Source organism: Rhinoraja longicauda, chromosome 37, assembly GCF_053455715.1.
Source record: "Rhinoraja longicauda isolate Sanriku21f chromosome 37, sRhiLon1.1, whole genome shotgun sequence".
In the NCBI taxonomy this organism is placed as follows: Eukaryota; Metazoa; Chordata; class Chondrichthyes; order Rajiformes; family Arhynchobatidae; genus Rhinoraja; species Rhinoraja longicauda.
Genome location: NC_135989.1, coordinates 1303576 through 1319383, shown reverse-complemented (window position 1 = coordinate 1319383; position 15808 = coordinate 1303576). Strand labels below are relative to the sequence as shown.

General features: G+C 46.3%; 1 protein-coding gene across 1 annotated transcript in view; it reads right to left on the bottom strand.

Annotated features, from left to right (window-relative positions):
- LOC144610662 (adhesion G protein-coupled receptor E3-like) overlaps nucleotides 1–15802 on the bottom strand; it is a gene marked incomplete at its 5' end in the record, with an annotated part of 92805 nt that extends 77003 nt beyond the window's left edge. The window contains 2 exons of the mRNA XM_078429531.1: nucleotides 2960–3106; nucleotides 15781–15802. Coding sequence (XP_078285657.1) covers nucleotides 2960–3106; nucleotides 15781–15802 — 169 coding nt within the window. The remainder of the gene's footprint in view (nucleotides 1–2959; nucleotides 3107–15780) is intronic.
- Nucleotides 15803–15808: the final 6 nt, after the last annotated feature.

The following is a 15808-nucleotide window of genomic DNA, read 5'->3' as shown; positions in this document are numbered from 1 at the left end:
GTGGTATGAACATTGACTTCTCCAACTTTAGATAGTTCCTCTGTCCCTCTCTTCCCCTCCTCCTTCCCAGATCTCCCTCTGTCTTCCTGTCTCCACCTATATCCTTTCTTTGTCCTGCCCCCCTGATATCAGTCTGAAGAAGGGTCTCGACCTGAAACGTCACCCATTCCTTCTCTCCTGTGAGACTTTCACAGGCCATAAACGATGTCAGAACAGTTCATGCCGATCAAACAAGGTGGACGGAGGGAAGCTTATTAATTTCACACTGGTAAACGGCTCAAATATCAGAAAGAATGTGAGGAAAAGCCGAGTCATCTATGTTTTTGAATTGGAATCATCTTGTAGGAAAAAGGTGGGGGAATGGAATTGATATACAGGCTATTATTCAGCAGCACTGTCAGGAAAGGTGGGAGACTTGATTTTCCAATACTGCTGTACCTGCATGCTTCCTTTCAGTGACTGATGGTCAGTCCAGTATGGGTGTCATTCCCTTTGGACATTTTACTGTCTTTCCTGGGTTTATTTCATCTGCAAATTTCAAAATCTGAGGCTTGTTTTAACGCCTCCTGGCGAATCTTCGGATGCCACCATGTTTCCTTTGCCATCCTGACCATACCCTCCTTACTAGCATGCGTAAGGAAGTGTGTATAGTTTAAAGGAACGGGCAGAAAAGCATCAGGTACACAAATTTGCCCAAGAGGGGTAAGCCAGAGCCCTGTCAAGAAGTCAATGGCACAGCCCTCTCATTTCCAAGATCCCGCTGCCCAGCAGAGGCATCCCCCCGCATTAACCCTACGTCACCCACGTCTGGCAAGGCCGTTCTGCCTATTAGTCTTTGGTTCTGTGGGGACCATAGTGCAGGATTCGCAAGCTACGGTGCAGGCAGTGATGTCAGCAAAGAGCATTTCCCTGGAAATTTTAGTCGTGGCCACCCGGATGGGCATTGCACTGGATAATGGCCAGTTGTGTCGGGGACCACCCGGATGGGCATTGCACTGGATAATGGCCAGTTGTGTCGGGAGCCACCCAGATGGGCATTGCACTGGATAACGGCCAGTTGTATCGGGGACCACCCGGATGGGCATTGCACTGGATAATGGCCAGTTGTGTCGGGGACCACCCGGATGGGCATTGCACTGGATAATGGCCAGTTGTGTCAGGAGCCACCCAGATGGGCATTGCACTGGATAATGGCCAGTTGTGTCGGGAGGGCTGTGGCAAATCGCATAATCGGGGCCATAGATAGGGCTTTGAACTAAATAAAGAGGGTGGGGTACAACAGATTGAAAAAGTATGGATAAAGTTAAAGGGAATGAGAGTGCAGGAGAAGTTACCAAAGTCCAGAATAGGAAATAGGAGATGAAGTTTCAAAAGGGATAAGTGTGTAACGTCAGGCAGCATGGGGACCATTTTAAGAAGAAGGGCGGTAAATACTGTACTGAAGGTGTTATATCTAAATGCATGCAGTATACAAAACAAGGTGGATGGGGTAGCGCAGTGCATTGACACGCACGACGTTATGGGCATGAAAGAGGATCAGGTGGGCAGAGGGGGTGGGGTGGTTATGTTGATAAGGAAAGAAATCCAATCCTTAGAAAGAAATTACACAGGATCAGAAGAAGTAGAATCCTTGTGGATTGAGTTAAAAAATGCAGGGGCAAAATGACCCAGATGGGAGTTAGAAACAGGCCTCCTATTAGTTCAGTTCTGTTTGGTTCAGTTTAGAGATGCAGCATTGAAACAGGCCCTTTGGCCCACTGATTCATGCTGACCATTAACCACCTGCACACTCATTCCATCCTACACACAATGTACATAAGCCAATTAACCTACAAACTGCACGTCATTGGAATGTCGGGGGAAATCAGGCCACCTGGTGAAAGTCTGTGTGGTCACAGGAAGAACATACAAACTCCACACAAACAGCACCCTCAGTCAGGATCGAACCCGGGTCTCTGGCGTCGTGAGGCAGCAGCTCTACCGCTGTGCTACTGTGCCGCCCTTATAGTAGTTACGATGTAGGGCACAAATTACATCAGGAAATAGAAAATGATTAAGAAAGATAATTAAATAGTGTTCATTGGAGATTTCAATTTGCAGGTAGACTGGAAAAATCAGGTTGGTACTGGAGAATTAATTTGTAGTATGCCTACGAGATGGCTTCTTACAGCAGCTTCTGGTCGAGCCCTCTACAGAAAAGGCAATTCTGGATTTGGTGTTGTGCAATGAGATCATAGAATTCAATCGCTCAGTCCGCCTTAACCAACCTGATCTCCCGGTGGCTGAGCACTTCAACTCCTCCTCCCACTCCCAGTCTGACCATTCTGTCATGGGCCTCTTCCAATGCCAAAGTAAGGCCCACCGGAAATTCGAGGAGCAGCACCTCATATTTCGCTTGGGCAGCTTGCAGCCCAGCGGTATGAACATTTAGATAGTTCCTCTGTCCCTCCCTTCCCCTCCTCCTTCCCAGTTCTCCCTCTGTCTTCCTGTCTCCACCTATATCCTTTCTTTGTCCTGCCCCCCTGACATCAGTCTGAAGAAGGGTCTCGACCTGAAACGTCACCAATTCCTTCTCTCCTGAGAGACTTTCACAGGCCATAAACGATGCCAGAACTGTTCATGCCGATCAAACAAGGTGGACGGAGGGAAGCTTATTAATTTCACACTGGTAAACGGCTCAAATATCAGAAAGAATGTGAGGAAAAGCCGAGTCATCTATGTTTTTGAATTGGAATCATCTTGTAGGTAAAAGGTGGGGGAATGGAATTGATATTCAGGCTATTATTCAGCAGCACTGTCAGGAGAGGTGGGAGACTTGATTTTCCAATACTCCCCTCTGTACCTGAAACCAGCTGCGATGGCCTTGCCTCTTCCCATTCATGCCAAGTTCAAAGCACAAGCTTCCCAGTGAGGCAAAACAGTAAAGCATTAAATACAAAATATGAGTGTCACCACCCACCTTTGCAGGTTCTGTTGTCTGTGACCTTAAGTTCTTTGCTCAAATATCCTGCCTTGCAGGTACAGTTGTAGCTTCCCTTTGTGTTTTGACAATCAGCGCTGGGGTCACACAGTGCTGTTGCAGAATCTCCCACACATTCATCATCATCTGGATGGAGGAGGAGACAAAAGATCCATGCTTTAATAAAGACCACAAAGGGATGAGTGGCCTGATGCACATGCCAGCCCTCACACTCCACAGCTGATCATTCCTGGTCCTATCACCACCTGTCCCTCCATCTCCACCATCCCTTGATTAAATCAACATTCATAATGTCAGCCTGGTGTGAGCTCAACAACTGTGGCCCCACAGTGAGGAACAGGAATACTCACAACCCTCTGAGCAAAGGTACCTTTCCTCAGCCCAGGCCTAAACGGACAAAGCCACTGCCTTTCTGCTGCTCTGTTACTTCCACATCTACTTCAGCAAACTTGGATTCTTTCTGCTTATTGTGAAGTGTTATGTCAAGGAGTCTTGCCTACTCCTGCTTCTCACAATCCCCCTCACTCTTCCCCCACCTACTGCATCTGCCCATCACCACACCCCTCCCAGTGGACCCCCCTGCCCCTCCGTTGTTCCCACCCCCCACTACTCTTCCCATATTGATCCACTCTTCACGTTCCTCTCCTATCAAATTGCAGAATCCGCAGCCTTTTCTTGTTTCCACATCACCCTGTCTCTATCTCCACCCTTCCATTCCCCACCTCACTCCATCTGCCAATTAACCATTTCATCTGCCATAACCTGGATCCTTTTCCCAAACCCTCCCCACTCTTTGCAGAGGCTATCCCCCTTGTATTCTTTCAGCCCACATGAAGGTCAGAACCTGTCCATTTTCCTCCGTAGATGCTGCCTGACCCACTGAGTACCTCCAACAAATCTCCTTTTATTGCGCCAGGCTCCAGCATCTGTGATCTCTCGTGCCTCCTAGACTACCCCATGTTTCACTCTCATTCAAATATTCATCACAAGAGAAATAGAACAGGTTTCTTGGACTTTTCACAAGCGAAGGCTTTGGTGTAATCTGAAAGTCAGGGCGGGTCGCTTTGTCCAAGCTTCCATCGCTGATACACTGGCTTTTGAGGCAATGCGATTCTGGAATGTGCAGTCTTCCCTTGGTAGGGTTAGAGACACCTGGTGATTGAAGGTGGGGAGTCTGGGAAACTTGAGGCAAAGTGAGGTACCATGACCTTGCCTCAGCATTCCCCATCTTGGTGTCATGGATACGAGGAGAACTATCCGTACCATCCGCCATTCAGGATTCTTGGAAGCACAGATGCTGGCTTATAGAAAAAGACACAAAGTGCTGGAGTAACTCAGCAGACCAGGCAGCATCTCTGGAGAACACGTACAGGTGACATTTCGGGTTGAGACCCTTGTCTTGGGGTTGGGAGGGGGGGGTGGTGGGGGGAGGGGGGGTGGAGAAAGCTGGAAGAGAAGTCGGGGCAGGACAAAGCCTGGCAAGTGATATGGAGATACAAGTGGGAGGGGGCTGATTGACAGATGATTGGATAAAGGGCAGGCAAGAAAAGACCAAAAGTGGGAAATGAGGATAGAAAAGGTAGAATTATAAAGCCATAGAAAGGCATATAGATGGAAGGGGATGGAGGTGGTGAACCAGAGAAATAGGTGAGAATCTGGCTTAGTCACATGGAAGGGAGGGGGAATAAAAGGGGGGAGAAAAAGGGGGAGGGGGTTGTTTTTGATTAGTTACCTCAAATTGGAGAACTCAATGTTCATGCCATTGAATTGTAAATATAAAAGAGAGTTAGATAGAGCTCTAGAGGCTAGTGGAATCAAGGGATGTGGTGAGAAGGCAGGCACAGGTTACTGATTGTGGATGATCAGCCATGATCACAATGAATGGTGGTGCTGGCTCGAAGGGCCAAATGGCCTCCTCCTGCACATATCTTCTATGTTTTCTATGTAATTTAAAGGTGTGTACGAGATGCTGTTCCTCCAGTTTGTGCATGGCCTCACTCTGGTAATGGAGGAGGCCCAGGACAGGTCAGTATGGCAATGGGAAAGGGAGTTAAAATGGTTATCAACCAGCAGACAGTGCCCAAGGCCAGGATCAAACCCGGGTTCCTGACGCCATGAGTCAGCTGCTCTGTCAGTTGTGCCACTAATAAACTATATCACATGTGCTGATATACGATGAAAATCTTTGTTTCATGGGTTATCCAGTCAAATCATACGATGCATACGTACACCAGCTAGTGCAAAAAGAGAATGAAAACAGAATACTGAACATAGTGTCACAGCGATAGAGAAAGTGCAGGCAGGAAAAAGTGCAAGGGCTGCAACAAGGTGCAATGTGTTTCAGGCATTCACCACCACGTTAAAAACTTGCCACACACATCTCCTTTAAACTTTGTTGCTCTCACCTTTAAGATATGGCTGCCACTATTTAATATTTCCATCTGCCATTTCTCTGCAGATTCCTGGAGCTGATCTGTCCTAATGTATACTTTGTCAGACTTCCTAACAGTTTGCAACCCCTACAATCTTGGTGTCATCTGCAAATTTACTAAATACCCAATAACATTCACATCCAGGTCATTTATATATATCACAAACAACAGAGGTCCCAGAACAGATCCCTGTGGAACTGTTCATCTCCATTAATAACTGCAAATCCCCCATCGCTCCCCTCCCCCAAGGTGTCCCCCAAGGTTCAGTTCTCGGCCCCCTCCTCTTCATCCTGTACCTGTTCCCCCTTGGTCAATTAATCCGCCACTGCTTCGCCGATGATGTCCAGCTCCTCATCTCCACCAAGTCAATCTCCCCCACCACACACTCTACCCTGACAAACTGCATCACTGAAATAAAATCATGGCTTCAATCCAATTTCCTCAAACTCAACTGCGACAAATCTGAAATCATTATCATTGGTCCAAAAACGCTCACCAAATCCACCCAAAACTTCACCCTCAATATTGATGGTTTCCCAGTATCCACCTCCCCTCACATCCGGAATCTTGGAATCATCTTTGATCAAACCCTCTCCTTCGACAAACACATCAAACACATCACCAAGACAGCCTTCTTCCACTTCAAAAACATCGCCCGTCTCCGTCCATCCCTCTCCTCCACAGCTGCAGAAACCCTCATCCACGCCTTCATCACCTCCCGTCTGGACTACTGCAACAGCCTCCTCTATGGTTCACCCTCAAAAATCATCAATAAACTCCAATACATCCAAAACTCCGCTGCCTGTCTACTCACCCACTCCCCGATCCGTGACCATATCACCCCCGTCCTTTACAAGCTATACTGGCTCCCCATCCCCCAGAGAATCCAGTACAAAATCCTCCTCATGACCTACAAAGCCCTCCATAACCTGGCCCCATCCTACCTGGCTGACCTCCTCCACAGACACACTCCCACCTGCACCCTCCGCTCTGCTGCTGCCAATCTCCTGTCCCCCCCCCATCCGGACCAAACTCAGATCCTGGGGGGACAGGGCTTTCTCCATCGCTGCTCCCACCCTCTGGAACTCACTACCCCAAACCATCAGAGACTCCTCCTCACTCACCACATTCAAAACATCACTGAAGTCTCACCTGTTCAGCACTGCCTTCAACCAATGACCGTCACCTCACTTTCTTTTTCCTTTTCTGTTCGTTTACTTATTTATCTATTTATTTTCTTCCCTATGTTTTAGTAAACCCTGTAAAGCGTCTTTGAGTGTTTAGAAAAGCGCTATATAAATGTAATGCATTATTATTATTATTATTAACTGCACTTGTCACAGACCTCCAGCCTGAATATTGTGTTTCCACCACAGTCCTGTCTTCTACCTGTAAGCCAGTTCTGAATCCATAAGACCAAGTCACTGTTTATCATGCATCATAATGTTCTGGATCAGCAAACCATGGGGACCTTTATCAAATGCCTCACTAAAATCCATGTAGACAACAACCACTGCCTTACCCTCATTTATCTTCATCATCATCTCCACAAGAGATTACATCAAGTTAGTGAGACACAGTCTGCCATGTACAAAGTCATGCTGACCGTCCCTATATTACCCATTCTCTTCCATGTGGGTACAAATCCGATACTGAAAAATTCTCGCTGATGTGAGGCTTACTGACCTACAATTCCCTGGACTCTCTCTACTTCCCTTCTTAAACAAAGCAACAACGTTAGTGACCCTCCCGTCTTCTGGGATGTCGCCTGTGCTTAAAGAAGATGTAAAGATCATTGTCAAGGCTCCTGCCCTCTTGTCGTTTTCAATAACCTGGGATAAATCCTATCAGGCCTTGGGTATTCATCCACCTTAATGGTCTTTATGAGTCCCAACACCTCCTCTTTCTTCATCTCAAACTGCTCTTGCATATTAGTATTCTCCACACTGATCCTCCATGTCCTTGGTGAAAAGAGATGCAATATACTTGTGTTTTTTACCTCACTTACATCCCTTGACCAAGCACAAATTCCCTCCCTTATCCTTGAGTGTTCCTACCTAATCCCTGCTCACCCTTGTTTTTAATGTAGCTACAAAAAACCTTGGGATTTTCTTTAATCTGATTTGCCAAAGTCATTTTGTGGCCCCTTTTGGCCTTACAAATTGCCTGCTTAAGTTCTTTGCTCCTTGATTTATATTCCTTTAAGACCCTGTCTGATTCCATCTTAAACTTGCACACAATTGTTCTTTCCTTATGACCCAATTTACAACCTCTTCAGTCATACAAAGTTCTCTTACTTTGCAATCCTTATCCCCCCTCTTGACTGGAATATGCCGGTCCTGAACTTTAATCAAATGGCCTTTAAATGACTGCCACAAGTCAATGTGGACTTACGAACACCTGCTTCCAATATTCCCTCCTGAGCTCCTGTCTAATAACAACATAATGTGCAACTCCAATTTAGTACCTCACAGCAAGGTTCAAATTTATCCCTATACAAAACCTATTAAAACATATGGAGTCATGATCACTATCCCCAAAATGTTCTTCCACCGTAACACCAATCAACTGGCCTGATTTGTTTCCCAACACAAGGATCAGTATGTTCCCTTCTTGGGATGGACTATCCATGTGCTGCTTCAAGAAACCATTGTGGATATAGCTCACAAATTCTGCCCTATCTAAACTATTGGTAGTCAGTAAGTCCCAATTCATATGGAGGAGTTGAAGTCATCTACTGAGATAACCCTGTTAGTTCGGCACCTTTCCGTCTACATATTTGTCCGACTATGTCCTGCTGGCTATTGAGGGACCTATTGGAATGCTTGTATCTTTCTTAGTTTTGTTTTCTCTAAGTGAGACAGTGACCTTCTCCCTGATTAGTTGAGTAACTCCTTCACCTCTTTTGCCTCCTTCTTTGTCATGTCTGAAACATCAAAATGGTGGAACATTGGGCTGCAGTCATGTGCCTCTTGTAACCACATTTTCCACAATGGCCACAATATCACAGTCCCAAGCACTGAATCATGATCTACATTCATCTGCTTACCCCTGTTTGTCAAAACCAGGAACTATAGATGCTGGTTTACAGAAAAACGAGACAAAGAGCTGGAGTAATGCAGCAAGACAGGCAGTATCTCTGGGGAACATAGATAGGAGACATTTCAGGTGGGGACCCTATCCATATTCTACAGGAATGCTACCTTATCCACCGAGATACTTTTGCATTTTGTGTCATTTTGTTCTTCGTTTGTCCTTTCTTTGAGACTTGTGGTTATAACCTCTACCTTCCCCACAGTCCTTCTACATGCTGACCTACTACTCTGGTTCCAACACCACTGCTTCTCTCGTTTAAACCTTCCTAAGTAGCACGTGAACCTTCCTACAAAGACATTGGTCCCCTCCAGTTCAGATGCAGCCTGTCCCTCTAGCAAAGGTGACGTCTGCCCCAAAGAGATCCCAATGGTCTAAAAATCTGTCATCCTGCCCTCTGCCCCCTGAGCCATGCATTCATCTGTCCTATCTGCCCTATCGTTCCTACCCTCACTAACACGTGGCAGGGGAGCAGAGAGTAGATCCTGCTTTTTAGTCTTTTGCCTAACTTCCTATATTCATTCTACAGGACCTCATCCCTTTTCCTACCCATGTCATTTGTGAAAAACATGCACGGCTTCCAGCTGCCAATTGTCCCCCTTGAGAATGTTGTGCAGCCGCTTAGAGACATCCAGGATCCTGGCACCTGGGAGGCATCACACCATCCTGGAGTCTCCTTTGCTGCCATAAAGAGTTGGCAGTGGGTAGACATTTCAAGAGCATGTAGATGATTTACCACAAATGTACATTCCTGTGTAAAAATATAACAGGAATGGAGGCTTACCAAAAGAAAGTAGGAACAGTACTCAATCCAAGGAAGAGAAAGATAAAAGGTTAGAAGTAGCAAGCCAAGCCTAGGGTAGAATTCAAGAAACGAGAACAGAGATTGATTAAGAAAATTTAGTTTCAAAGTAAACTAGCAGAGAATAAAGGTTTATGGAAGCTACAGAAAGCTTCTATTGATCTGTGTAAAGAAAAAGATTAATGAAAATGTAGGTCCCTTACAGTCAGAAATTGGGGAAATAGGGAATACAGAAATAGCAGACTAATGATCTCCGAGAAATGTTGAGGAACAAAATAAAAGCCGTACTGTTGGGGACATTTGGGGTATTGAAGGGATGGAAGACTGATAAATTGCCTGGGCCTGGCATCTGCATCCCGGAGTAATTTAGGACATGATCCTTCAACTAGCAAATGTATTAGTTTCTGGAACAGTTCCAATTGGCAACGATTGTAACAACAATATATATTTTTAAACAGTCATGAGAAACTAGAGAAATCGAGATCTGTTTGTCTGACATCATTGGTGGGCACAGTGCAAGAGTCATTAGGTTTAGGTTTATTAGTTTCATGTGTACCGAGATACAGCAAAAAGGTTTTATTTGCACTTTATCCAGTCAAAGATAATACTATACACAAATACAATCAAACCAAACACAGGTATCACAGGAGGAGTGAAGAGAATATAGTTCCCCATCCAATAACACTAGAGATGAATACAATCAAGATAAATGCGTGCTACAGGTAGACTGAAGAAAATATACATTCTTAGCGTTGTAGTGCTACTGTTCCAAAGAAAAAGTCCAAAGTCCGCAATCAATTAGGTTGGAAAATTGGGACAGTTTATGGACCATTCAGAGGTCCGATAGCAGAGGGAAGTAGCCATTTCTGAGACTGGTGGTATATATAATATAATATAATATATATATAACAACTACAGCATGTAAACAGGCCTGTCCGGCCCTACCAGTCCACGCCGACCATTCTCCCTGACCTAGTCTCATCTACCTGCACTCAGACCATAACCCTCCAATCCCCTCCTATCCATATACCTATCCAATTTACTCTTAAATAATAAAATCGAGCCTGCCTCCACCACTTCCACCGGAAGCCCATTCCATACAGCCACAACCCTCTGAGTAAAGAAGTTCCCCCTCATGTTACCCCTAAACCTTTGTCCCTCAATTCTGAAGCTATGTCCCCGTGTTGGAATCTTCCCCACTCTCAAAGGGAAAAGCTTACCCACGTCAACTCTGTCCGTCCCTCTCAAAATTTTAAAAACCTCTATCAAGTCCCCCCTCAACCTTCTACGCTCCAAAGAATAAAGACCCAACCTGTTCAACCTCTCTCTGTAGCCTAAGTGCTGAAACCCAGGCAACATTCTGGTAAATCTCCTCTGTACCCTTTCCATTTTGTCGACATCCTTCCTATAATTTGGCGACCAGAACTGCACACCATACTCCAGATTCGGCCTCACCAATGCCCTGTACAATTTCAACATTACATCCCAACTTCTATACTCGATGCTCTGATTTATAAAGGCAAGCATACCAAACGCCTTCTTCACCACCCTATCCCCATGAGATTCCACCTTCAGGGAACAATGCACAGTTATTCCCAGATCCCTCTGTTCCATTGCATTCCTCAATTCCCTACCATTTACCCTGTACGTCCTATTTTGATTTGTCCTACCAAAATGCAGCACCTCACACTTATCAGCATTAAACTCCATCTGCCATCTTTCAGCCCACCCTTCCAAAAGGCCCAAGTCTCTCTGTAGACTTTGAAAATCTACCTCACTATCAACTACTCCACCTATCTTAGTATCATCTGCATATTTACTAATCCAATTTGCCACACCATCATCCAGATCATTAATGTAAATGACAAACAACAGTGGACCCAACACAGATCCTTGGGGCACTCCACTAGACACTGGCCTCCAGCCTGACATACAATTGTCAACCGTTACCCTCTGGTATCTCCCATTCAGCCATTGTTGAATCCATCTTGCAACCTCACTATTAATACCCAACGATTTAACCTGCGTTTTCAATTGTAAAAGATACAATAACGGAACACTTGAAGAAGAGTGACAGAACTGGATAAAGTCGTCAGAAACAGGAAACTATGTTTGGCAAGCATACTGGATCTTTGAGGATTTGACAAGTTGTAACCAGGAGAATGAGCGAGAACTAGTAGATAGGGTCTACTTGGACATTCAGACAGCTATTGATAACATCCCATCTAAAAGGTTATCATGCAAAATTAAAACATGCGTTTGTGGAACAAGGTGCTTATTTGGAGAGAGAATGGGTTGGCTCACAGAAAACAAATGATGAACAGTCAATCCTCTGAGTGTCAGGTAGTGGGGAACCACAGGGTTCAGTGCTGGGATGCCAGCTAAGTACCACAGAGATGTATCTCTTATGCTGCCATTAAATTAAAGATTTGTATGAGGGAATTAAATGTGACTTCTCCAAGTTTGCAGATGACACAGAGCTGGGTGAGAGATGAGGGGAGGGTGCAGATAGGCTCCAGGTTCATTTGAACTGATCCTGAGAGTGGGCAGACACTTGGCAGATGCCGTTGAATGTGGATAAATGTGGGCTGATGGACTTTGGTGTCAGTGACAGGAAGGCCAGTTAACTGAGTGTTGTCAGATTGTTAAAAGGGGTGGCACCGTGAGACCTGGTGCCCATGTGCACCAGTAGTGGAATGGCAACATGTAGACACAGCAGCTGATAGGATGGCAGATGATCGGTTGGCCTTTGTCGTGGGAGGGTTTGAGTTCAGGAGCAACAACCTACAGGCACCTTGTGAGTGCTCCAGGAGTACAGTGTGCTGTTCCCACATCGGAGGAAGGATGATCTGATTACAGAACAAATTCAGCAAAGGATTACGAGACATTCAGGTTTTCCAACTGAACGGAGCAAAACACTCACTTCTTGCAATTGAAAGGAGAAGGTCACAATATTAAAAAGGTCAGAAGATCATATTTAGGGAGTATTTAGGGAGCAAATTTAGGGATCAGTCTGAAGAAGGGTCTCGACCCGAAACGTCACCCATTCCTTCTCTCCTGAGATGCTGCCTGACCTGCTGAGTTACTCCAGCATTTTGTGAATAAATACCTTCGATTTGTACCAGCATCTGCAGTTATTTTCTTATATTTAGGGAGCAACTGACAATAGGAACAGAAGAATGGAACGTTTAAGTCAGCAGCCACTTCATGAGACACATGACGTTTTGTAGCTGAAAGCAGTTAGTATCCTGGAGTGCCGGCTCCAAGTGGGTGTATGAAAAGGAAGGTCGACACTAGAGGAGTGGCCTCTTGGGAGTGACTGTGCTGAAGGTAACAGTGAGGCTTTAGCTGGACAGGGTTCGGTGTGGGGGTGATGCTGGGGCTTTAGTTTGACAGGGTTCGGTGTGGGGGTTATGCTGGGGCTTTAGTTTGACAGGGGTTGGTGTGGGGGTGATGCTGGGGCTTTAGTTTGACAGGGTTCGGTGTGGGGGTGATGCTGGGGCTTTAGTTTGACAGGGTTCGGTGTGGGGGTGATGCTGGGGCTTTAGTTTGACAGGGGTTGGTGTGGGTGTGATGCTGGGGCTTTAGTTTGACAGGGTTCGGTGTGGGGGTGATGCTGGGGCTTTAGTTTGACAGGGTTCGGTGTGGGGGTGATGCTGGGGCTTTAGTTTGACAGGGTTCGGTGTGGGGGTGATGCTGGGGCTTTAGTTTGACAGGGTTCGGTGTGGGGGTGATGCTGGGATAAGGTGGGGTCAGTGCTTTGTCTTTCTTTCGTAAACCTTCTGTTGTCCAGTACTGTAGTTAGGGGAGGTGGAGAGGAGGCATCCTCCTCCTGCAGGATGTGGGAAGTCAGGGAGACTTCCAGTGTCCCTGAGGACTACACCTGGGTGAGGTGTGCTCAGCTGCAGGTCCTTACAGATGGCATTAGGGAACTGGAGCAGCAGTTGGATGACCTCAGGATCATCTGGGAGACTGAGGAGGACATAGTGAGGTGGTCATGCCGAGAGTATGGGCAGAATGTAGACGGATGATCACCAGGAAAGGGGGCAGGCATCGAGTGCAGTCATCCCCTGAGGCCATTCCCCTTGACAACAGGTATGCCCCTTTGGATACTATTTAGGGGGGACGTCTGGTCAGGGGAGAGCAGCAGCAGTCAGGTGTTTAACATTGGGCGTGGCTCTGAGTCACTGCAAGGAAGGATGAAGTCAGGCAGAGCCACAGTGAGAGGGGACTTGAATGGAGAAACAAGGGGCTGCATGTGTTGGTTTATGAACAAAGACACAAAGTGCTGCAGTAACTCAATGTGTTCGGCGGCATGTTTCAGTTTGGGATCCTTCATCAGACCTTTCAAACTTCAGGATAAATAGCCTCTGCAATCAGTATTCCTGACCTGAAATGTCACCTATTGAAGTTCTCCAGAGATGCTGCCTGATGGCATTATCATGTCATTATCAAGGATGTCATTAAGTTGGAAAGCAGACAGAGTAGACATTGGAGGATATTACCATGACTTTAGGGAGTGAGCTGCAGGGAGAGGTTGGGCAGTCGAGCGAGGACTTTATTCCTTGGAGCGTCGGAAGCTGAGGGCTGATCCTCCAGAGATGTAGAAAATCAGCGGGAATTGAGGTTGACACAATGGCACAGCTGTTTGAGCTGCTGCCTCACAGTGCCAGAGACCTAGGTTTGATCCAGACCTAGGTTCGATCCTGACCTTGGGTGTCATCTGTGTGAAGTTTGCATATTCTCCCTGTGACTGTGTGGGATTACTTTGGGGTTTCTGGTTTCCTCCCTCACGATGTGTGGGTTTGCAGTTGAAATGGCCCTCTGCAAATTTCCCCGAGTGTATCGGGAGAGGACCAGAAAGTGGGATAAAACAGAACTCATGTGAACGAGTGATCAATGCTCAGCATAGTCTTGGTGGACTAAGAGTTAGCCTCAGTCTGAAGAAGGATCTCGATCTGAAACGTCACCCATTCCTTCTCTCCCGAGATGCTGCCTGATCCGCTGAGATGCTCCAGCATTTTGAGTCTACCTGTTTTCATGCCTCATCACTAAACCAAATAGATACAGTGAATGCACAGTCTTTTACCCACAGCAGGGGAATCAAAAACAAGGAGACATGTGTTTATGGTAACATGAGGGAGGTAACCTCAGAAGGCAGTGGAGGCCAGTTCTCTGAATGCATTCAAGAGAGAGCTAGATAGATCTCTTAAGGATAGCGGAGTCAGGGGGTATGGGGAGAAGGCAGGAACGGGGTACTGATTGAGAATGATCAGCCATGATCACATTGAATGGTGGTGCTGGCTCGAAGGGCCGAATGGCCTCCTCCTGCACCTATTGTCTATTGTCTAAAATGCTGGATTGAATTACATAGAAACATCGAAACATAGAAAATAGGTGCAGGAGGAGGCCATTTGGCCCTTAGAGCCTGCACCACCATTCATTGTGATCATGGCTGATCATCTACAATTAATAACCTGTGCCTGCCTTCTCCCCATATCCCTTGATTCCACTAGCCCCTAGAGCTCTATCTAACTCTCTTTTACATTCACCCAGTGGCCTTCTCCTGCACCTATTGTTGACTCAAGGGTAGTGGGGATATGGTATGAGCTGCCAGAGGAGGTAGTTGAGCCAGGTGCTATCAACAACATTTAAACACACTTCGACAGGATAGGAAAGGTTTAGGAGGATATGAGATAAACGTGGGTGAATGTGAAGAACATTGATGGGGCATGTTGATCAGCATGGATGAGTTGGGCCAAAGGGCCTGTTTCCATGTTCTACGGCACTGGCTCTCTGGCAGATACCTGGTTGGCAAGACTGATCAATGGAGTGACTGTGTTAATTAGGGGCACCTTCATTAGAGTTTAGGAGAATGAGAGGGATGTCAGAGACTCTACTGAACACCAATAGAACTGGAAGTTTGGATGCAGGAAGGTGTTCCTGATGGTCAGGGACTCTCGGGCCAGAGGTCACAGGCTAAAGGTCAGGGCTCAGCCAGTTAAGAAGGGGATGACAGGAAATGTCTTCTCCCAGAGAATGGTGAATCTGTGAAATTCTCCACCACAGAAATGTGTTGAAGCCAAATCATGAAATACAGTATATGTCAGTTGTAGGATATTTCTGGGGGATAAAGGGAACAAGGGGTGTGGAGAAAGCTGCAACTGGACACACTGTGGGTGATCAGCCGTGACCATTCTGAATGGTAGAGCAGGTTCGATGGGCCAAATGGCCTGCTCCTGCTCTACATTCTGTTCCTGTGATACCCAGAAGCCCACCTCCTTTGGTCCAGTCTGTAAGTGTGGACGTTTGGACACAACAGCCTCCCAACTCACCTCCGACTCCAAGGGATCCTTTACTTGTGAATAGTCCAAGACAATGAGCTGCTTATTTCTTTTGCCGAGCCCTGGCTGGCAGTAACGACAGAAAGGATAGTAATGAACGCTCTCAAGTGAAATTGTATTCTGACTCACCAACACACGTGCCATTCTCTAGTTTTAT